We start from the raw sequence: 25,678 nt of genomic DNA, 5'->3' as shown, positions 1-25,678 counted from the left end.
TTATAGTGCCTGAATAGGTTATATTTAAGAACACGTGCATGTACACATAGACATGCATGAGTACACACATTTTAAAATGAACAAATACATTAAACAAAAGAGAAACTCTTTGTGTTTCAAGTTGAAAACATAGTACCCTATCTTGCTATGGACATTGCTTGTCACCTTCATTATGTTTGCATTACACATGTGACCATGGATCAACAACTGGAATGTACATACTCTGGGGTTACCTTACTTATTTTCCATTTATATGAGTCATGTTTTAAGAAATTAAATTTAAAATAAGATGAGAAGCTACATTAATTGATGCTTGTACAAACATTAAAACTTATTCTTAATTAAAATTAAAGCTTTAGTTTATCATTATATGCATATTTGGCTAAAATATTTTCCTGAGTTTTTGTTGATTTAACAAGGAATTTCAAGCTTAAAACATTACATAAGATAATTCGAAACTGAACAAATTATTATCACATTATATTAAATTACTTTCCTTTCAAAACATGTTATAGCAATAGCAGTAAAAATAGTCTACTTATTATCCTTCCAATTATTTATTTCAGAGCCATTCAAGAAATTTAATTAAAGCACACAAAGCAGTATAGTATTTTCTAGAAATAATGAACAAGTATAATCATTTGAATGTTGAAATTATTTTAAAACAGTATTGAATCATGGTTGACTAAATATTTATTATGATAATAATAAAGAAAAACAAATTATAATAGAATCACATAGTACAGATACATAAATGCATTCAAGACAGAAATGTAGAAAGAATGGTTTTCGGAAGGTGCTCCTTAAAAGTTCTTAATTGATCTGTTTCTTCTCCCCTAACTCTCCTTCTTTTAAAAATGTTTTGATTTTTTTTCCTTTTAAAACAGTGATCCATTAGTGTATTGGAAGAAAAAAATGACATAAATTAAATAATGGAGACTGACCAGTAGCAATTCTCAGTCTCTAAGATTAATGTTAATACAGAGAGATGCTAAAAAATATTTAATAGAATGTAAAAGTAGAACTAATGATCCTTTAAAGAAAAAGGTCTCAAAATAACATTTGTAACTGTTATTCCAAATTACAATTCCAGTTTAGACCAAACTAATATATTTTTTAAGGACCAATGTCCACTTCTTTAAATATGTATGTAGGAAATTATGAAATATACTTGGCACCTGCAAATGAAATATGTATATTGATTAAAGATTGTAGCACCAATGCATTAATGATTAAGTTGTTAATTGAAGCACTTTTTAAAATTCAGAGATATAGAAAGGGGAATATGCTCATATTAAAGGGACAATAAATAAAATGACACAGAGCTGTGTGTCATTCTAGAACTTATGCTCATTATGCAACTAAAAGTAAGATTTCCTCTGGATCCTGAAGCACTCACTATTTTATCTCATTTTAATGCGAGAAAAGGAAATATACTAACAAAATATGGTTTTGGATGTGTATGTGATAGAAAACATACAGGTCATTAATTAATTAATTAATTAATTATAGTTTTTCAAGACAGGATTTCTCTGTATATCCCTGGCTGTCCTGAAACTCACCCTGTAGACCAGGCTGGCATTGAACTCAGAAATCCTCCTGCCTCTGCCTCCCAAGTGCTGGAATTAAAGGCATGTGCCACCTCTGCCTGGCTAGGTCAATCCTTTAACAGTAACAAAGTTGACATGCACTTTGACATTCTACTGCAACTTCAAGGCTATTTCAGTGTTCCTAATTGTGATGCTTTGTATATGGTTGGTCCTGGGAGTGGCACTGTTGGGGTAGGTGTAGCCTTGTTAAAGTAAGTGTGTCACTGTGGGTATGGACTTTAAGACCCTTAGGCTAGCAGCCTGGAAGTCAGTCTTCTACTAGCAGCCTTCAGATGAGGATGTAGAACTCTCAGCTCCTCCTGTATCATGTCTGCCTGGATGCTGCCCAGCTCCCACCTTGATGGTACTGGACCTGTATGCTAGCCCCAATTAAATGCTGTCCCTTAAAAGACTTGCATTAGTCATGGTATCTGTTCACAGCAGTAAAACCCTTAGACACTAATGTAATGAAGCAAGGGTAAAATGTTGGTAGGTTGTTTGATGCACAGAGAAAACAAAGCATTTACTGCATTTGAAATATTTAACATTATCTGTGAGAAAATTAGTATTTTGGGTGAAAATTTTGCTTTATTTTTGTCAAATACGCCATTCCAGGTGTTTGGAAATGGCCTTGAATACTGTTCTTTTGAAAATAGGTATTGGATATTTTGGGTCTGATAAACCCTTGGCTATCACTTGACTTCATGTGTGCTGTCATTTGATAAATTGATTTAATAACATCTTTAGGTATCGAGGAGTAAACCTAAGCCTCACTCTCCCTGGGAGATCCTTTGAGAAGACTCTCTGAGATCTAAAGGGCGACTTTGTGCCCTTTGACATGAAATTATAATCATCATCTGAAGAAGAGGACATGACTGGGGGAAATCGATACAGGAAGAGACAGTTCCTAAAGACTGCCATTTCTGAAGTATGGGTTATGAGTTAAGTAGCCCAATATAGGCAAACAAGAAGCCAGTTAACTTCCTATCCCTGACAAGTTTCACCCTATCTGGGTAAAATGCCTCTTCCTTAAGTCAAGGAACTCCCAAGAACAAAAGCAAAGGACGCAAAGGAAAATGGAGTGGCACAGTTTTACTTCTGACTTACCTATTTGTCTACACACCAAATGATTATATGGGATTATACCCCATTCTGCAGATCTAAATGTTACTTAAGGACCAAGTAAATTATAGTGCTACTGTCTGGATTAAGGTAATCAATAAATAATTCAAGCATGCTCAGAAGTCCAAATGCTCAAGGCTTAGGGAACCTGAAAGAATAACCACTTTGTCTTTGCTTATTTAAATGTCATGTGACTTCGAATTCTGAATCCATAGACTTCTTACTTCCATGATAATTTTGCTTTTTGAGAAATAATTTGTAGCCCAGGCTGTCCTTCAGTGTACTATGTAAGTGGGAAAACTTTGAACTCATGATATCACAGTCTCAGTCTTTCAATATTTTGGAATACTGACACATGCCATAAAAGATCACAATTTATTTCAGTATTCATATATAAAGACTTTATTTAAACAAAACAATTTTTATGCAATCACACTAAAACAAACTAATCTGAAGAAAAACTGTCCATATGGACATATGTGCAGATGTAGCAGCTAGAAAAGAATTAATCATATTCTTAATATTAAGGTTTGTTGCTGGGCACTGGTGGTGCACACCTTTAATCCCAGCACTTGGGAGGCAGAGGCAGGCAGATTTCTGAGTTCAATGCTAGCATGGTCTATAGAGTGAGTGCCAGGACAGCCAGGACTACACAGAGAAACCCTGTCTCAAAAAACAAGATAACAACAAGAAAAATATTAAGGTTGTTAAGACTGAATAAATACATTTTAAGACAAATTTTTGATTATTTTTCTTTACTATTTTCAAATATTCATAAAGTCTTGAAATCGTGGGTTAGCTACAGTGAATGAAAGAGAAAGCACAAGGAAATATGCAGCATTCCTTAGTTTGAATATTTTGAATACATCAGTATATCAGTGCTTATGACTCAACTGTTCTAAAAGACATCTCTTTAAAAATCGAATTGAATAATCATGGAGTGAGCAGTGCATGAAGTAGTAGCCAAGTAGGTAATTTATCATTTACAGCAAAGATTTTAATTTAAATCATGCTGAGCCTGCTTGGCCAAGGACCGTTTGGAATGGTACTTTTACGGTAGACACTGCTTCATTAAGAAGAAAGTTAGAAGCACCTAAGTTATTTAAATATTCAGAAGTAAACATTTCCATAACAGTTCAAAGAGAAAAATCTAATTGCAGTAATTTTACTCCTTCAAACAATAGACAAGCTATTGAATTCCCATTACAATATTCACAAGAACAACTTGAGTTATTCTACAATGTAATTTGCATAAAAATATAGCAATGACATTGATGTTTATAAAAGCACTAAATGATGTCAAAATACGACACAGTTTCTCAATGGCTTCCCTATCTCTAATAAAATGCTTTTGATTCCCAATTATTATTTATAATATGCAGCTTCCTTCTGTGAAGATAGCACTCAAGCCAGTTAAGAGCATTTCTTTTAGCCATATATGCCAGAGCTTTTCAAACAACAAAATGAGTCCACTGAGGAAATGATTTAATTCCAAACAAAGCTGATGTAGGAAGAATGCTTCAAAGGACTAAAATAAAGTCATTAAGTACTTTATGTGTTGTCACACTAAGGAAAAAGAGGCAATACATAGCAGTGAATGAACGGGACTTCATTGCCTTAAAACATGTTCACGTACAACTCAATACTGATTGAGTGTTTCAGTGATCCAGTGTACTTGTCTCTGTCTTTCCCTGAGTCTCACTGTCACCAGCCTTCAGCAAAGAAGATTTTCATACTCCAACCTTTGGCTATTAGACTACTGAAACAATAGACTAATTTGGAAATTTCCCAGGCATCTCATGTTGGAGAAGAAAACGCCTTCTTCTCCTGTGCTAGTCACAGGAGAAACTTGTCACTACAAAATAGTTTACACAGTTTGGACAATCTCACAAACCACCTTAGATAAGAAACTGGAACTGAGACAAGGTCATGCCAATGGCAGGCAGGGACACTCTTGACCAGACTGTTTGGTTATGCATCTTCCCTGAATTTTGTTTAACCAAAATCTCATGTTAGGGCTCCAAAGGTGGACCAGTTGGGCATTGCTGGCCCTTTTTATTGATTCTTCATTTCAACTTGGCCACACGGAGCAAATCTTTCTCTGCCTTTCATTTTTACTTGTACAGTTCAAAACAACTGGCAGAGACTAGTTGGCTGGAGCTATCAAAGTCCAGGTTCGGACATTAAAACTGTACTAACACCAACTTCCATTTTCCTAAACAGTTATTAATATTGAGCCAATGGCACAGAGCAGATTCCACTGTTTGCTCTTAATTCTCAGAGTTTTAAAATTTAGAGCTATTACCCATACGTCAACTTTTTGTGGAAAAGACAATATCATCATCATCATCATCATCATTTTACTAATTAGAGAGTAAGAGCTCATTATTTTATTGCATTACAACTTGTCAAAGGAATTAGGTAACTTGACTATTAAAATGCTTTCAACTTTATAAACATCAACCACTTTCTAAACTTCTAATGAGAATATATGTAAATATTTCTAACTGTTTCATTCATCCTTTCCAAGATTTTGACAACACCACATTTGCACACCATCCTGAATTGGAGTTGTATAGTTGCTCACCTGTCCTGGTCTGGCATTTTCACATACAAATGTGTCATAAAACACAGCAAATTGTGGAGCGTTGTCATTAACATCCAAAATCCTCACAAAAACAGACACACGAGTTGTCTCTTTAGGATTATCTAGAAAGAGGAAGTAAAAATGTTTAGAAAAATATGTTTGTGTGCTGGATTCAATTTAGATAGGCATGTCACGGACAGAAAGTGCTCACCTACAAATCAGCATCACGTCTATTCCTTTACATAATGAACAAATGCAATGAAGAAAATTACTACCCAGACTAATAAACTGTCACGAATTCCATTGTTATTAAGTATAAGAGTACTATTATTATTTTAAATTTTTTCTTTCAAAGTATAATAAAGTGTAATTGAGTTCAAATTATATGTGTGTCTCTACTACCCAATTATGAGATGAGATTACATAATTATTATTAAATCCTTACTATATATGGCAATGGTACTTCATTTTTTGTGTTTAACAACCTTTAGAAGAAGGAGGAGGAGGAGGGAAGAGGAGGAGGGTGGAAGAGGAGGAGGAGGAAGAGAAGAAGAAGCGCTTTGAAATAGATTAGATACTTGGCCAAGGTAACCAAAACCTGGAACCTACCACTTTGTTTAATTCTATAATAAAAATAAATTCTAATAGCTACTTTAAAATCTCCTTTTAGAAATGGGACTACATAACAATTATTTTAATGAACTGATTAGAAAAATTAGAGTGAAATACCATCATGTAAATATTTTAACATATTCATTAGTCACTCTTAAACTTGACTTTATTTTTATGTGTTTTATTTCATTTTTATTCATTATTTTTGTGTGCATGTGTGTCTATATATGTGCATGCAAGCATGCCACAAGGTGTGTGGTACACAGAAGATAACCTGTGGTAGCCAATTCTTTATTTCCACCATGTGGAACCCAGAGATTGAACTATGGTCATCAGGCTTGGCACTAAATTTCTTTTTCTACTGAGCCATCACACTGGTGCCAAGAGTGAGTTTACACATCAATCCATTCTATAAAAAATGACTCCAAAAAAACAGAGTATCCATTACATTTGTATCGTTTTAAAAAGTAGTCAAATTAGCCAGGTGGTGATGGCGCATGTCTTTAATCCCAGTACTTGGGAGCAAGAGGCAGGTGGATTTCTGAGTTCGAGGACAGCCTGATCTACAAAGTTTAGTTCCAGGACAGCCAGGGCTATACAGAGAAACCCTGTATCAAAAAAAGTGGTGAAAGTAAGACCATTAAATTTGTCATAAGGAAATATGAATTTTATTTATGATTTTGATGGATGAATGAAATTTTAAAACATGTCTATTTATCTTAGCCTTAGTTCCATCCTCATATTTTTCATAATGGCATAATCTGTACCTTGCATTTTCTAGGCAGTTCTGCTATTCACAAGTGTCAAAATGTAGTGTCCATTAAATTAGGATTAGAAAGAGAAAACAAGGTGTACAAACACAACAGAATGATATTAATTATAAATAGAATGAAATTAGTCATCTGAAGACAATGTGCATGGATGGGGAAATCATTATAAGTCAGGCAAGTATAGAATCAGGTGCCATGTGATTGAAGGAACACGTTGAGTGAAAGCAGTGAAGTCATAGAAACTGAGTGAACCATGGTGGTTTTCAGAAGCTTTGGAGAAGGGAGGATGAAGAAGGATGAACAGGATTGATTAGAATGTCCTAAAAGAAAGGAGCATTCTGATGTGATATTCCACACCAGGGCTACTACAGAAAATAATAAAAATGTGTATTTCAAAAATCAAGGATTTTGAAAGATCATAATAAAGATAATTAGAAGTGTCTTGGGAAGCTGATAAAAATAAAATATAATATATATATATATATATACATAAGACAATATTTAGCATATTAATGTGTAAAATTCAAGTCCTTAAGCATAATAAGGTAAAAAATTTAAAGGCAAGATGAGACAAATGAAAAATAAAGCAAATAAAGGTTTAGCACTATTCTTAAATATCTGGGCAAAATAATTACAAATACAACTAATGATATTTGTCTTATGACTTTTTCTTTTTTTATTAGATGTTTTCTCTATTTACATTATCTCCTTTCCCAGGTTCCCCTCTAAAAAATAAAATAAAATAAAATAAAATAAAATAAAATAAAATAAAATAGACAAGTCTAAAACAATCCCCTGTTCCCTCCCCCTTCCCTCTACTCACCATCCTACCCCCTCCTGCTTACTGGCCCTGGCATTCCCCTACACTGGGGCATAGAACTTTCACAGGGCCAAGGTCCTCTCCTCCCATTGATGACCAACTTGGCCATCTTCTGCTATACATATGCTGCTGGAGCTATGAGTCCCCCATGTGTACTCTTTGGTTGGAGTTTTAGTCCCTGGGAACTCTGAGGGTACTAATTAGTACTAATATTTATCTTTTACAAATATAAAGGTAAAAAATGTTATTCAATGCAAATGCAGTATATATTAAAATTTGAAAGACTTTACTACCCTTTTGATATACTATGTTTTTATTAAATTTATAATCCTATACAGGTAAAAGCTGGTTTTTAATCAGGTGGATTTATAAGGCTAAAACATAAAGAAAAGGCCACACCATTATGAATAATGTGAAATATAATTACCTTCCTTTCTTGTCACGAAAAACTATTGAGACTCAACCTCCTTTTCAGTCTTACCTGAATCTTCCCAACTCTTAGATATTTAACCCAAAGAATTTACTTTATGACTTTTCAAAATCTTAATACACACAATGCAGAGTAGGGTACTGTATAGTTGAGGGGTTTGGCTCCAGAGTCAGGCTGGCTTTTGTTGACTCTCAAGTTTACCATTCATGTATTTTGACTTTGGTCAATATACCCCACCTTTCCTCTGACTCAGTTTATGAAATACATATCAGTCTGGTCTCAGAGGAGTTTGATTTGATAAAAATCTTTTAACAAAGCATCAATTTTGAGACTGGACCTCAGAATAGTTTAAATCATTACCACTGAAATCTCCTTCAGAATCAAAACCTATCTTGTTCATTTCTTTCTATTACATAGGAATTTAGGTTAATTTTCATCACAATAAAAAATGTTACAAACAATGTTAACAGTTTCCCTCCGTTCACATGGATCTGATGAATATGTGGACAAGAAGTAGAAAAAAAATAAGACAAATGAACAAACAAAAACAGAAAAAAAATGCTGTTCTTCAGTTCCCTCACTATTAGATTGTTTTCTAATACTTAGAGGTATATGCATATAGGAGTGGACCCTCATCTCCATCTATGGAGAAGAGTGAAAGGGTATGCTTCTACAACATGTTGTTTTACCTATTGATAGAGTGAGACACATGCAAAATACTAATTTTTATTATCTCATGTTCGATGTGCCACTTTCTAATTATGCTAATGGCATTGAAAGAGACAAAAAAAAAAAGTTTCGTAGGTAAGAAATTGCTTTCTGAGACCCTTCTCAAACACAATAGGAAGACTCTTAGGCTTCTTTCTAAATAACTCAAGGTTCTTTGAATCAAAAGTTAAATCCACAGGGATGAATGTGCTTTATAAAGCATAAGGCCTGGAGTCATCTATTCAGAAAACAGTGCTTACACTAATCTTTTTCTGCTGGCAGATGCTACAGCTTTTGTATAAATAAAAATATAAAGCATTCCAGGGAAAAATCATACTGAAGAGCAGCTGGCTTATATTTACCACCTGAATCTCCCTCAGAATCCTTCAGGGAAACTGTACTATAACAAGGAGGCATGAGCAATAAAGGCTTGCAGGATGTATGTCCTCAAGTAAGGCCATTCTTATGCTTGCCTATGCCTTTTCAGTCATCCAAAAAAGAGACAAGCTTGAATCATTCTCTTGATTCTTGTGGCTTTCAAAAAAAGTTTTCTGCACTGAGTTGAATGATTTTTTCTCAATATACATAATATATATGCATTATCATATTGAATAATAGTCAGATTTCAGATATAATTATAGGAACTCTCTGGTTTCCTGTGTGTTATAAAAATCCCAAGTTTATTATGAAGTCACTAGATGTGACCTTAAATTTAGAGTTTTGCATTTTCTACCTTGCATTTTAGAATTTTTTTTTTTTAAAGAAGGAAAAGAATTATGTTATGGAATAATGCACTGAATAATTACCCTAGTCAGACTGTGTTTGTCACATGATGTGAGGTTTGCTGTGCCATGTAGAATTAAGCTGTTAGAGGCGGGACCTGGAAACACTTCTGTAAAAGGTTCATTTACACACACTGCTGTCCTGTTCAGGGCTTGGGGTGGGACACATTTCCCCAAACCAGTGTTTAAAGCCTAGTGAAACAATCCCCCCGTATGTGTTTTTTCCTTCTACCCTCATGGTATTCAATGCCCAGAACAGCATAATGGGACCCTGGCTACGTGTGTGTGGCAGGTGGGCATTTCCAGAGCTTATTCTACAGACTGATTTCACTTAAGGGCAAGAATAGGCTTAGCACTTAAGAAGTAATTGGCTTCGCTTTTTACAGAATCATAATTACTTCGACTAGCTTTAGAAGTTAAATTTCTCAAAGCATCTGAAATAGAAAATGCAATTCCAAGCTCACTGAGCTTGAAGAAGGATCTTGAGTTGAGCAGGCGGCACAAACAATCAGATTTCCAGAAGCTCCAAATTGGATCTCATTAGATCTGGGTGAAGACAGAAAAGTAGAAGTTTTCCTCATAGGAAAAAATAATGTGTTTTAAAATTGATGGACTCACTTGACACTGCCATTTATAACTCTCCAAACAAAACATGGTCTTTGGAGAACGCATGTGTGACTCTCTATTTCAGATCCCAGCTAGGATGATGAAGCTCAATACATATTTTAGTTAGACTCTTTTTAAAAAGTTATCTGACTAGACTTTTCACACAATCCTGAGACTCTGGGTGACTCAGACCTGGTTTGAGTCTGTAATAATTGCCTCCAATATCTCTGACTTGATGGATGTTTTGACTCAATATTACATGTATGGAATTTTTAGGCAGTTTCTCAGCATGGCTCAGTTGAATGTAGAAGCATCTTGTTAAAACTATACAGAGCTGCTTTGCCTTACAATTGATTCAGCAACAGATTGGGTACTGGGAGAAGGTTTGCAGAAGAGTGGGTCTGTGGCTTTTTCCATTCCTTCATTGTGTAACAGACTGCACGTTTAATTTAAGGCTCTGGTGCCACCATCTCAAATTTTGTAATGATCCTTTTCTTTTATTTATTATTTAGGGTTTGATAATATCCTTGTAGTCTGAGGCAGGGCTTCCCCAGCACCACTCTGATACAGCCTTCTGGCCCTCTGAGCATTGGACATGTGATGTCACATATGGGTCCATAATGATTTTCAACAGTCTATTAAACAGTGAAACATTCCTCTCTTTGGGAATCTGCTGCAATTTTAAAAATGTATTCATCTCAGACTTTAACTTGCCATTTTCTAATTGGATGAACTATTGATTTTTTTCTTTAAAGCAAGCACAGAATTAAGTGTTAGATCTAGAAATCAAATAATCAATTTGATTCCCAGTTTACCGTTTCTGGCAATATGACTGTAAAATTACAAACATCTGCACAGACCAAACTGTTCCATAAGATGAGGATAATAAAAATATATTAGCAAGATAAATTCTTGTTTAAAGGTTTTGAAAGCAATCTATGCCTCCATCCTGCCCTGAAGTGGTCATGTGAGCTTGCAACTTGCTACTTTCTAATTTTAGCTCTGCTGTATCAGGTGGCATGAGGAAAAACCATGTTGGAAGACAAGCCGTGGCCTTTATAACATCAGTGAGAAACACTCAGCCCTGCATTTTGCTTGACAGAGAAATGAAGTGCCTAACTTCTTCATATCTCATCATCTTTGCACTTGCTTTTTCTTCTGCCTCGACTTAGCTTCTCCACAGTGTTGTGGATCAAACCCAAGACTGATACCCCCCACCCCAAGCTTCATTATTAGAGGAAATTATTAAGAAGGTCATCACATAGCACCATAAACTGATGATAATCTCAAGATACAAACATTCTCAATATACAAATACAAGAAAAATGAATAAACCCTACAAGTAATTAAATGAATTAAGGCAGGCAACACATCTGAAAGGAAACAGGACAGCCTCAGAGACACTCTAAAGGTCAGAGAGAAAAATTAGTGGACAGCTTCAGGAAGAGATTAGATTATTCAGAAGAAAACATAACAGAGCTAAAAAAAAAAAAACAACATATTTTGAATTGCTTGTGTGAGGCAGAAAGAACAAACAACCAAGAAAGCATAAAGAGAAAATGTAAGAAGTGAGAGGTCCCCTTAAGCATTTCACTTACTGGTGTACCCGAGGAAGAAGGCTATAATTTGAGGGCGTAGAAAACCTCTTTAGTAAAAGAAAATCAGAAAACTCCCCAAATCTGGGGAAAATCACGGCTATCCGTGTTCAAGAATTATTTAGAGTCTAAATTTAGATCTTCTAATTTACATGATCATAAATGTATTTCACTGTGACATAGTTAAATGGTTAAAAGTTCATAACAAAGAAAGAATATTACAGTCTGCAACACAGAGCAATGTTAAGTAAATGTAAAGGCAAATACAGTAGACAAATTGAAGATAGCTCTGAAGTAATGCTAAATGCCAAGAGGACTTGCAAGGTAAAGTATTCTTGTCCTGTTAGAAAACATCTGCCAATCACAATCACGATAAGGCTTGCCATACCCAGCAAGTTTTCCTTCACTATCAAAGTAAGAAGGATAAATTAAGGGAATCTCTGACCATTAGACTAGAGTTACAAGATACGTATAGAAATCCTATAACCAAAATTGAAAGAATTTGGTAAATGCTGTTATTAAGAACATGAATAAATTTCAGTAGAACTAGTGATATGATGCTAAACAATTAGAAGAAAATATTACAAATACAGTAAACTTTCAAATTCACAATATAAGAGGAAGAAATAACCTAATTTATATTAAAAGCAACTTGAAAAAAATCAGAAAAATATAATAAATTTATATGTCCTGGATGTTGTTACAACACTTAACTTTATAAAAAAACAAAGTAAAACAAATCTACACTAGAGATTTAAAAAGATTTAGGCAATTCAATACTCAACGCATGTCAAAATACCCAAAAGAGAACAGATAGTATTTTACTATAGCTGCAATATGGTTAGCTATGTACCTCAGTTTAAAAATAAAGGAAATGATGAAAAAATTGACATTTTTAAAAGTCATTTTAAAAAGCACATTAAAATTTAATGTGTATAGAGAGAATTATTTCAACTTAAAGTATACATACAAATATATTAAAATGCAGGAAGAAAATTATTCAAAAAATTGAAATATTCATTAACTATAATTCCTTACTGATTTCGGCAGCTATAACAGTAAGATTGTGCCATTGAGATAGTTCACGATCAAGTGGCTTTGATGTATAAAGTGATCCATTTCCAGAATGAATGTTAAAGATCCTGTCAAGGTCAGTATGGCGGTCCAATGTAAATCTGAAAGTAAGTAGCAAAGAAAATACATGGCAATAATATTGATAGTTTGCAAAGACAAATGGTAAAATGCAAAGTTATACACTCTACTCAAAATTATAGGAAACTATCGAACTGATGTAGTTCATGTCATGTTTCATCAACTGAAACAGATGCACATTTATTACTCCAGACATGAACTGGTATTTTATTTTGCATAGATATAGAAGTTCTGCAAATGTCCATTACTTAAACTATTGCCTGTTGCCATACAAGATCAAGCAATTTGGATGTATTTTGGGACACAGAGTAGTGTCACAGGTCGTTATATTGTCAAGCGACTGTACTCAGTAACCAACTCTTCTTATGATGAAATACTACATAAATGGTTAATGTTAGAAACTCAGTTTCCTTATTAATTAGAACCTTGGAAGAAACACTGCTTTCATCAGTACAATATTGTCAACTGGTGATTTGTGATATCGATCTAGCTTCAGGTTCTTTAATCACATGTATGATTGTAAAATAAATGACTTAAGGTTTTTATATAATTGAAACAGTTCAGTATAAAAATTCTAATACACCAGTGAAGAGTAAAATCTTCATAAATGAAGAAAAATAACTATTTTTAGAAACTTATATCAGGTATCATGCTACTTTTCATTTGAAAGCATAATGCTAGCATAAGTCCTGATGGTGGCTTAATCAAAGCAAACAGAAATATCTTTATGAAAGTACAGGAATGCCATAATCAAATAAAGCAAGTCATCATATCACAACACCTGAAATAATTTGCAAATAAAAAAATAACTAAAAATTTTCACCTCCTGTCCCTAGTCTTCTGTGACTGTCCATGGTAGTCGAAGTAGTTGGCAACTTTATCATTTAAACCATCCAGTATTAATTATCTCCACTTTTGACATTGTATTCTAAATTGTTTCATTACAAATTTGAAGCAGGAAATAAGGCAAGAAATTATCAAATCTACTGTCAGTGTTACTCCAATCTGCAAGAGATTCAAGCTGACACTCACTGAATACTTCTTAACTCTCATGTGCAAACTTCTCTGAGTGAAAAATATGTCCAAATATGAGGGCAATCTGTAAATACTTATCAAAATAAAATAATGTAGTGAATTACGTGATATGTTGGAAAACTACGGTGCATTACTTGTGAAGAAGTATAATGTGAAGTTGAAATGTGTTAATACATAAAGCACAATAAGAGTAGTGCTAACTTCATTGGCTAATTTCAATTCAATTTATGTTTTTTTTGCTATTGTTACTCTTTTTTTATATTTGAGTATATGTTTTTCTTATTTATTTTTATTGGATATTTCTTTATTTACACTTCAAATGTTATCCTCTTTCCGGGTTTCACCCCCTGAAGCCCCCTATCCCATTCCCCCTCCACTTGCTTCTATGAGGATGTTTTCCCACTCACCCACCCACCCCCACTTCCCTGCCCTGGCATTCCCTTTACAGGATCAAGTGCCTCTCCTCTTATTGATGCCAAACAAGACCATCCTCTGCTACATGTGTGGCTGGAGCCATGGGTCCCTCCTTGTGTACTCTTTGGTTGGTGGTTTAGTCCCTGGGAGCTCTGGTTCTGTTTGGTTGATATTGTTCTTTATATGGGGTTGCAAACCCCTTCAGCTCCTTCAGTTCTTTCTCTAACTCCTTCATTGGGGACCCTGTGCTCAGTCCAATAGTTGGCTGTGAGCATCCTCCTCTGTATTAATCAAGCTCAGGCAGAAACTCTCAAGGAGATAACTATATCAGGCTTCTGTCAGCAAGCACTTTTTGGCATCTACAATAGTGTCTGAGTTTGGTGACTGTATATGGGAGGGAAAAAGTAATTGAATAATGTGGAAGATTATTATTACTTGGAAGTAGACATAAATCTGGATTAAAATTGATTTTTATACTCGTGTGTGTGTGTTTGTGTGTGCGTGTGTGTGTATGTGGTGTATGTGTGGTGTGTGTGTGTTTGTGTATACATGCCACAGAACATGTGAAGATCAGAGAACAACCTAGGTGTGTTTTGTCCCATCATATGAACCCTGAGACTTGAATTATAGTCATCATTCTGACAGGAAGAGTACCTATTCGCTGAGCCATCTCATCATCCCAGATTTGTCTATTTAAATATGTTCATAGCATAATTTTATTTTTATCTGTTTATTGGGAAATTATGTGGCAATTTTTACTTTGTTTCTTCAAATTGTTTCCAGGATAAACTTAAACAAAATTCTTTGATTTATGGCACAAACAATCCACAATAACTGACAAAATTCATACCATGTATAATGTAAACCATTCAACAAATATGACACTAATAACTATATTGTTTCTGAATAAATACAATATGCCACTGAGATAACTATAGACTGGCTCTGTTGACACCAAATTTCTCAGATGCCGATGCCCAAATATAAGATAGCATAACCACATAACACAACCATAAAAATATCCTGTAAGCTGTTCATTACCTCTAGATGTCTTACAACTCCTGATATAACCTAAATGGATGGTAACACATAAAGAAAAATCTTTACTTTCTCAGTGAAATCAAAATATCTTTTTCTAACTACTGTCTATTTCTATCCATTATATCACTGACAGATGCCTTACAACTCCTACAATAATGTAAACATATGGGGATACATGATGAAAATTTTGTACCTATTCAATAAAGGCAATTTTTTTCCAAATATTTTCTGTTTCTACCTAAAGATTAATTCATTGGATATATAAAGCATAATATATAATATGCATGTTTAGCAGATATATATCCATTTATATAAGATACATAGCTGTAGATTCTGTCTAAACCATAACATCTAAGATTATTTGCTTGCATTTTTTATAACTAAGTTAGAACAAAGTCAAAAAATACTACAATCATCATGGAGCAAAATCGTTGTCATATAGACCATAATAGCTGGCAGATGTAAATATACTTTTCCTCTAAGTATTTAGATAAACATTGTCATTTAACATTTTACTTTATTGATAAATGCCCACAGATAGATTTTAAATATAATAATGATGAGTTTATATGGAGACCCAAACTGATTTGATTTTGTTGAGAATCATCTTGTAACTATAACAATGGTTCTTGGTTGAATTTTAACCCTCAAAAACTGTATATATATGTTTCTAGAATGTATCATATTTAGACAGGGTTCTTGTATTGCATACATAAAGCCCTGGGCTTGACTCCAGAACTGCATAGCCTAGGTCTGGATGCATGAACCAGAAGACTTAGAATTAGAAAGGTAGAATCAGGAAGATCAGAACTTTAAGATCCCCATTGGATATGCTGTACAGCTGTGATCAATATGAGTTACATGAGATGTTTTGAAAACCAAAAGGCAAAAACCAACACGTCACATTTTAAAATCTGTTTTGAAAGCTGGAATCAAGCGCATTGCCTACTCCAGTTGTATCTCTGGTGAGAAAATATAAGCATTTAGTGGGGAAAGTTAAATATCTATAACAGTAATTTTAAGAAAATTTAAAGAGAAAAATCCATGAAATAGAAATTTAGATAAAGCATCTTAAAAAAAAAACAGTTATGGCAAAGTTCAGTTGGCAGATGGGAGCACAGTATGATCATCATGTATACTTATCTTGTTTTCTGCCAGTACATAACTTGTGGTGGAATGCATAAATATAAGAAAATATATTTGCATAAACTATATGAATAAATTACATAGAGAAATATATTACGTTTTGCCTGGTACAATTACTCTTGAAGACTGGCAGAGAAAACAGAATTGTTCACTTGAGAACACTCAGAGTCCCACAAAACATGAAACTGAAGGTTCTTCCCATTTTAAAGCTGAACAATTCATAAGAGTTCGCTAAGCAGTTACAAAACAAACATTTGAACTCATACTTGTCTGGGTCAGATGGATGCAAATTCAGATTTCTGTGAATTAGGTAGAAGAATGAAATCCCAAACCCACAACAGACTAACAGATTAAAGGAGATGCTCGTTTTCATGCTGAACAATGAACACAGATATTTGTATTTCTTTAATCAACCAGTGAAAAAGCAAATGAAAGATTTGAATCTTGTTCACTCTTTTTTTTAGATATTTTCTTTATTTACATGTAAATTTCTCCTTTCCCAGTTTCCCCTCCAAAAAACAAACAAACAAACAAACAAAAACAACAAGAACAAACCCCTGTTGCCTTCCCCCTCCCCATGCCTGCCACCCCACCCTCTCCCACTTATTGGCCCTGGCATTCCCCTACACTGGGGCACAGAACCTTCACAGGGCCAAGGGCCTCTCCTCCCATTGATGATCTAGTTTGCAATCCTCTACTATGCACATGCTGCCAGAACAATTGTTCACTCTTATGCATCAATCCCACATCACATGCCTTTAAAACTGCATAGGAGGAAAAGCAAAGAAAGTACAGAAATTATTCTGCAGTTTCTGGAATATCCAGACATTTTGAAAGAGTTGTAAAAAGAAATCAAAAACACACAATAATGAAGCAAAACTGGAAGAAAATTTTCCTTTAAGCTATAGATCGAGTATGCTGTCAATACTATTTATTCAACTATGTATCTTTGATCTGTATCAGTGATCAAAATAGTCAAAGTTTTAATGATTCAAATATATGATATAAGCCATTAACATAATGGAAAAAGCAAAACCTAGAAAACTGTAATACTGGTATAGATGTTGTTTATGATATTCAATCAAAACATTCCCTCAACTCTGTGAAAACCATAATTAGGTAGAATTTACAGAGAAACTCTTGTAACAAATGAGAATTTCTTGGTCCTTCTATGCCAATCAAGTCTGCTTCTTTTAATCTTAAATATTGACAAATACCTGATGGGACTGGACGTAGAATCAGGGTCTCTTGCCATTACTGTACCAATGATTGTGCCAACTTCAATATCCTCATGAACCTCAAACAGATATGAGGATCTACTGAAAACAGGAGGCTCATCCACATCTTCTATGGAGATTTTCACAATTGTAGTATCTTTGAATGGCCCTAGATAATAAAAACGTGGATCCACATGGGTGTTTTCTGCCTCTACCTTCAGAGTATATAGTCTTCGATTCTCATAGTCAAGTGGCTGTATAAAGGCAAAAATTATTAATTAGATTTGGGGCAATGGGATATCTGCTGTTCCGAAGTTACACCGGGACTTTAAAATCCTGCAACTTGTTCATTAGTAAAACATAATAAAAATTAGACTTGATTTCTGTAATATTGATAATAAGTGTTGGTGTCCAATGCTTTTGAATATAGAAAAATATTTTGATTATGGTAGAAATTTGGATGAACTTTAAATTTATCTAATAACGGCAGTAATTTCATCCAAAAAATGGGTTGATTCGTTTTGACCTTCTGTGTGTACATGTATTTGATGACATACAGGTTACACCTCAACTTTTAAGGCAACAATTCCTAAATTTTAAAAATTTGGTACACTTAAAAAAAATCTATGTTGCTGGGCAGTGGTAGCAAATGCCTTCAATACAAGCACGTGGGAGGCAGAGGCAGATGGATTTTTGAGTTTGAGGCCAGTCTGGCCTACAGAGTGAGTTCCAGGACAGCCAGTGCTACATAGAGAAACCGTCTCAAAAAGCCAAAAATAAAAAAAAAAGTCAAAGTATTTCCATCAGTGTAATGGGTTCATGGAACTATAAAGTCTTAATGGGATTTCAAACTCTCATAAAACTCCAGAAGTTATAATGTACATTTAAGATAAACAAAATACTATAAAATGAGGGAAGAAATAGTTAAATCAAATTTATAATACAATTTCGTGATGTATTATAAAAGGAATGGTTTTCATTGAGATAATTTAGACATCACATATTTTAAATATAATTCCTTGATGCATAAATATTGCACAGAACATTTCTTGCTCAATTTTTCTACATATTCTTTTATGCAAGAAAGCCAAAGATTCTGTGTGAATTACTGCTACTTCCTAGTTAGTTATTGTTACTGCTACTTCCTGGTTATGAGAAAAAGTGACTTTTTAGCATTGCTAGACATTTGGAGTAATAATTGGTTGTGTGTCCTTTGCCTTCAATAGCATCCCAGGATGATTCTATAAGTTACCAATATCTCAGTGGTTATTCTTCTCATGACATTTCATTTGGATTTAAATAGAAATTTGCCTTATTTTCCTTGTAATGATGGAGCCAACTGCAATAAAACCTGGCTACCTCTAAATTCTATCACTGAGCATATGTTAGCAGAAAAAAATAATTTATATAGCAGAAGGGAAAATGTGAACAATTAAATTATGTTTCAATCCATTCTGTCTCTTTTTATTAGCAACTCTAATTATTGGCTCATACATCTGGATAGCAAGCTATTTTTATGCCCCTGACTGTGTTAATATATTGCCATTATTAGTTATTAACTGCTCTTTAAGAAAACATTGTTTTTTACAGTGAGCTTTTAATAACACGGCTAAGAAATATAATTACACATATATTAACTTGCCTGTTTTCTTTTCAAATCTCAGGTTTCATGTTAAAAATAAGAGCATATATTCAAAATGTTGAAAGAGCTCTCTCATTGCAGAGCCTTCCCATTTATGTATAATGCAACACCCAACTGAACACACCCATGGAGTTTCCTTTCCTTGTTAATGTGAGAGCAAATAGTACACAGTGAAATGTTACTCTCTCAACAGAGACACTCATTTTCAGTGAATCTGAACACCTTTTTCACAGTGATGATGCCTTCCTGTGTGTCCTTCTCAGTTATAATGTCAAACATATCTGTGCCATCTCCATCAATAATGCGGTAATCTACTTCAGCATTTTTCCCCGTGTCAGCATCGGTGGCTTTTACACTTCCCACAGCTGTGCCAACTGGAGAGGATTCAAGAACTCGAAGATGGATGGTGTCTGTACAGAACAAAGAGAATGTATAAATGTTAATACACATATCCATATATATGTGTATATGTACACATATCACTTTATATATACACATGTGTGTATACATATACATATGTACACACATGTTTGTATATGTATATATATATGTATATTTATATATACATATGTGCATACATCAACAAAGGTGCACATGGCTCCAGCTACATATGTAGCAGATGGCCTTTTCATACACCAATAGAAGGAGAGTCCCTTGGTCCTATGAAGACTCGATAGATGCCCAAGTGTAGGGGAATTAAGGGTGGGAGGTGGAAGTGGGTGGGTAAATGGAGGAACAATGTCATAGAAGCAGGGGGGAGGGAGGATGTGATAGTGTTTCCAGGATGAAGGGAAATGTAAATAAAGAAAATATCCAATTAAAAAAAGAGATATTTTAGAGAATATTCAAAGTAAAGTAAAGTGCATGTAAAATGATAGATATTAGATGTTGATATATTAGTACTTTGAGTACACTTATGAAAACTAGGAATAAAATGTGGGACTTCATGGGTACTGTCCTGTAGATGGCATTCTGAATAGTATGAACTGCTAATAGTATCAGGAATTCTGAATTTGAAAATTAATTTATTTTATTTCAATTGTGTCTGGGTCCTGAGAGGCACCTGCATGTGTTTACATATTCAGAACCAATCACCTGTTGCACAGTGAATATTTGTAGTTAATATTTTTCCATGCTTTGTGAAGTTATTTACATCTCTTCCTTTAGCTGGCGATCAAAACAGTTCAGAACCACACAGAATCAGTCACAACGTATAGGGATCTCATTTGTATTTGTGACAACAAAAATAACGAAGCCTCTGTTAGAAATAAAAGGATGTCCTCCACAGAGTATATACACTAGATTCTGAAAAAAGCCTTTCATCGTAAAACATGGATATATCTAAGTCCTTGGTGTACCAGCAGATGCTTCTGGCGTGAACCACCCCTACCACTAATGAGATTTATATTTTAACACCTGGTCGTAAACTATAATTTCTGATGGGTTAATTGGCTGCAAGCACACTTCTGATTATAGCACCCACGTGCCCATGAAGCTTAATTCTTTTTAGTATATACAATAAGGTCCAGACATGTTAAATTATCCTGGTATTGCCTTAGTATTTCTTTCTTGAGGTCTTTTACCCTTAGTTACTTCCATGAAAGTTGTGTAGTAAAGAAGGCCTTTAATATTTTTTCTGGCTAAAAAATTTTCTAGGTTATTATTATATTTCTCTCATATTAACTCATATATGATAAATTCTTTCCCCATTATTCTCAAATATTATAGAGGTCACCAAATTAAAAAAAAAATGTCCTTGAAATGTGGTCTTTCAGGAGCAGTGTCATTCTATAAAAGGGGCCTCAGCACAAGTGACATTTTTGTTGTTTTTTTCAAAGTTTATCTTTTTATTCACATTACATCCCAATTGCACCCTTCTCCCTCCCCTCCTCCCAGTTCCACCCTTACAAATCCCTCATTCCATTACCCTCATTCGTTTCTCCTCAAAGAAGGGCAAGCCCACTAGGTTATCACTCCACCCTGGGACATCTGAGCAGGACTAAGCACCTTCTCTCCAACTGAGGCCAGCCAAGTAGTCCAGGTAGGGGAACTGGATCCAATGGCAGGCAACAGAGACAGCCATGCCCCATCCCCCCACCCCTTCTTCAAATGTTGCGGGACCCACATAAAGACAAAGCTGTACATTTGCTACTAATGCGTAGGGGACCTTGGTCTAGCCTGTGCATTGGCTTTGGTTGGTGGTCCAGTCTCTTGAAGCCCCTATGGACTAAGATTTGCTTACTGTGTTAAATCTTTTTGTGTTATCCTTGACTCCTCTGGCATGCTTAGTTCTATCCCCCTATCTTTCCTCAAACTCCTTGAACTCCTCCAGATGGTTGTCTATGGGTCTCTGCATCTGTTTCTATCTGCTTGTGTATGAAGCTTCTCAGCGGACAGTTATGCAAGATTCCTGTCTACAAGCATAGCAGAGTATCATTAATAACTTCAGGGGTTGTCTCTCTCCCATGAGATGGGTCTCAACTTTAGCCAGTCATGCATTGGCTGTTCCCTCAATCTCTACTTCATCTTTATCCCTGTGCATCTGCAAGCTAAGATAAAAGAACACAAGTTGACAGAAAATGATGGTGAAGCTGTGGTAGAAGCTCCTCTCTTGCTGGTGGTAGTGCAAACTGTTGCAACCACATTGGAAATCAATTTACAGTTTCTCAGAAAATTGAAAATAGTTCTACCTCAAGAACCAGCTATACTACTCTTGGACATATACCCAAAAGATGCCCCACTATACCACAGGGATACTTGCTCAAAGATGTTCATAGCAAGTTTATTTAAAATAGCCAAAAATTGGAAACAAACTAGATGTACAACAACAGAAGAATAGGTAAACAAAATGTGATATACTACCCAACTAAATATTATTCAACTATTAAAATCAAGGACATCATGAAATTTGCAAACAAATGGTTGAAATATCATCCTGAGTGATATAATACAGCCCCAGAAAGACATGAATGGTAAGTACTCACTTATATTTAGACAGTACCCATAAAGTACAGGCTAACCATGCTACAAGTGACTTTTTTACAACATAATTTTGGAGCTCAGTGTAGTCTCATCCATGATGTTCTATGTATCCTTATATGTACTTCCAGTATCCCAATAGGAACAGCAAGATTTCACTCCTGAATTGGCTCCTCTCCTACTGATGCTATTTCCTCCTAATCTTTTTTTCCCTCTGAAAGCCCTGAGCCCTGAGTAGTCCAGTTTCTCAGTCGGAACTTTCCTTCAGGTACCTGTTTAAATGCAAACTTACTATAAAGTCACTGTATAGTAGATGAAAAAACATAATCAAAAGCAGAACTTGCTGGCACTCTTTACCATTCTATTGATTAGCACTTATTTTCCATCTGTGAACCATGAAAGTATAAAATGAAAGAGATTTTGAGTACATTTTACAATATTGTATTTCTAGTGGGTTCTTTTGACTTTTGTTGTCAAATATAAACATTTATTTGTAGTTTAGATATAGTAGTTGACTATTATATAGAAATTTCATAATTAGTTTATGAAGTCTTATGTCTTTCTAAATTGGATCAATGGTTAAAAACTTGAAGTCCACAATGCAGTCCACATTATGCAGCTAGAATTTTGAGGTGGCTGATTGGTTAAAGCACTTACAATACAAAATAGAGATCACGTTAGGGAGTGACAGGACTTTAACTGAGGTCATGGTCACATCTGCTAATGTTTCCCCATTGTAAGCACACGCATTTGTACATGACACATAAACATGAGAAGAAAAGACAACCTGAAAATTTTAAAACAATAGAAAATTAACTTCTATATCATGTAAATAAGGCACCGAATACTAGGTCTCTGAGGCAGGAGTGGGTGGGACGGTAGTGGAGCACCCTCATAGAGGGAGGAGGAGGGGAAGTGAGATAGAGGGCTTGTGGAGGGGAAACTGTGAAGGGGGATAACATTTGAAATGTAAAAAATAAAATAAAATACCCAATAAAAAATGAAAAATCCAAACAACGATTAGCAGAAAATTCCAAATGTTCATAGCAGATTTATTTATAATAGCCAGAAACTGGAAACAACCCAGATGTCCCTCAACAGAGAAGTGGATACAGAAATTGTGGTACATCTACACAATGGAGTATTACTCAGGTATTAAAAACAATGAATTTATGAAATTCTTAGGGAAATGGATGGATCTGGAGAATATCATCCTGAGTGAGGTAACCCAATCACAAAAGAACACACATGGTATGCACTCTCTGATAAGGGGTTATTAGCCCAGAAGTTTGGAATACAGGAAGAACAACCCACAAACCACTAGAAACTCAAGAAGAAGGAAGACCAAAAGATGGATATTTCATTCCTTCTTAAAAGGGGGAACCAAATACCTACGGAAGGAGCTGCAGAGATTAACTATGGAGCAGAGACTGAAGGAAGGACAAGCCAGCCTAAATATAGCTATCTCGTGGGAGGCTCTGACAGTACCTGACTAATGCAGATGTGGAGGCTTGCAGCCATCCATTGAACTGAGTACAGAGACCCCTGTGGAGGAGTTAGAGAAAGGACCTATGGAGCTGAGGGCTTTGCAGCCCCTTAGGATGAACAACAATATGAACTAACTAGTACCCTCAGAGCTCCTAGGGTCTCAACCACCAACCAAGGACTGCACATGGTGGGTCTGATTGTTCTGGCAGCATGTGTTTAGTAGAGGACTGCAAATCCAATCATCAATAGGAGGAGAGGACCTTGGCCCTGTGAAGGTTCTGTGCCCCAGTGTAGGGAAATGCCAGGGCCAATAAGTGGGAGAGGGTAGAGTGGCAGGCATGGGGAGGGGGGAGGCAACAGGGGTTTGTTCTTGTTGTTTTTGTTTGTTTGTTCATTTGTTTTTTGGAGGGGAAACTGGGAAAGGAGAAATTTACATGTAAATAAAGAAAATATCTAATAAAAAATAAATAAATAAAATAAAATACCCAATAAAAAATGAAAAATCCAAACAACAGTTAGCTGAAAATTCCAAATGGCTTGTAACGGATTCACTAAAGGAATGTAAACACACTGTACAGAGAGAAAACAGGACAACAGGGAAGAGAAGTGTATTACTTTACACAATTATGAACAAGGAAGAAAAAAATGAATGACTTGAGTATTAAACATAAGATTATAGCATAAGAAACTTAGCCAACACCCTTAGAAATGAGTCAAAATTTTTAAAAAAAAATCATGAAGTTGTAAACACACAGACACACACACACACTCCACAAAACTAGTTAACTTATTTTTAAAGGGCTCTCTAAATAAGTAGATATTTGACCATCATGGTCTGACCTCCTTTGTTTTCATTTTGGAATATTTCTTTTTGTTTTAAATATTTATTTATTTATTATATGTAAGTACACTGTAGCTGTCTTCAGACACTCCTGAAGAGGGTGTCAGATCTCATTCCAGATGGTTGTGAGCCACCATGTGGTTGCTGGGATTTGAACTCAGGACCTTCGGAAGGGCAGTCGGTGCTCTTAACTGCTGAGCCCTCTGATACTTCTAAAAGAGCATTTTATGCCTTTCTCCCTTCACGAAAGCATACTTTTTAAATGTCAATATTTTCAACATTTTCCTCTACACAGTGTTTAGCTGCATCACATGGTGTCAAGTTGCTTGTGTCTGAGAAAGTGAATGCTGATTACTTGCTTACTCTCTCCCTGCCAGTTTTCTCCATCAAGTTAATATGCATTTATTTATAATTTATGTAATTGATGGCTTTCTTGTGGAAAATGTCTTGAGTTTGTACAAATATCATTATGTCTCATCAAAAATCTTCATCCTAAACTCTGCATCAATCAGTGACACAGGCAACATAATTAATCAGGATGAATGATGGTGACATTGATTTTCTATAGCTTCACATTATTATTTGCAATTCAATGAAAGAAAGCTTTTGTTTACCCCATCCATTATTGTTTGTTTTGTGATTTTAGAGATTATTAGTGACCAGTTTGGCCTCAAGAAAAGTTGCTTCACTTTGTTATAAATTTTTGGTTGTTTTTTCCCTCTATCCCATAGAATACTACAATTTCCTATTGCAATTCTTCTAGATTTGACATTGGTAAACTGCCCACTTGTCTTTAATTTTTCTTTCTCATATTTTCCCATAATTACCTAAATTTAAGAAATAAGATATTTTGTTCTAATAATTTTCCTGCCCAAGACATGAAATCAAGTAGGTATTCATACAGTTTTAGTTTACCAGAAAAATAATTCAGAAAATTTTAATGAAGTATGATATTCTAGAATCATAGAATATTGCATTTCAGAGCCATAATGTATAAATATGTAAAAGACAAAAGGAAGATACTTTTGGTGTTTTTGAGACAGGGTTTCTCTTTATAGCTCTGTCTATCCTGGAACTCACTCTGTAGACCAGGCTGTCCTCG

The 25,678-nt window shown here is 34.9% G+C and overlaps 1 protein-coding gene across 2 annotated transcripts in view; it reads right to left on the bottom strand.

Annotated features, from left to right (window-relative positions):
- The window catches only part of LOC116083205 (cadherin-10), a 195,277-nt gene that overhangs the window by 9,491 nt on the left and 160,108 nt on the right, over positions 1-25,678 (bottom strand). For both annotated transcript variants that reach the window (XM_031360005.1, XM_031360004.1), the window contains exons 6-9: positions 19,491-19,678; positions 17,627-17,880; positions 12,660-12,796; positions 5,299-5,420 (exon numbers count right to left, since the gene is read on the bottom strand). In XM_031360005.1, the coding sequence (XP_031215865.1) occupies positions 5,299-5,420; positions 12,660-12,796; positions 17,627-17,880; positions 19,491-19,678 (701 nt within the window). The remainder of the gene's footprint in view (positions 1-5,298; positions 5,421-12,659; positions 12,797-17,626; positions 17,881-19,490; positions 19,679-25,678) is intronic.

This window comes from Mastomys coucha, unplaced genomic scaffold (genome assembly GCF_008632895.1).
Source record: "Mastomys coucha isolate ucsf_1 unplaced genomic scaffold, UCSF_Mcou_1 pScaffold8, whole genome shotgun sequence".
NCBI classification, from domain to species: domain Eukaryota; kingdom Metazoa; phylum Chordata; class Mammalia; order Rodentia; family Muridae; genus Mastomys; species Mastomys coucha.
This window is presented reverse-complemented; position numbering and strand designations above follow the sequence as displayed.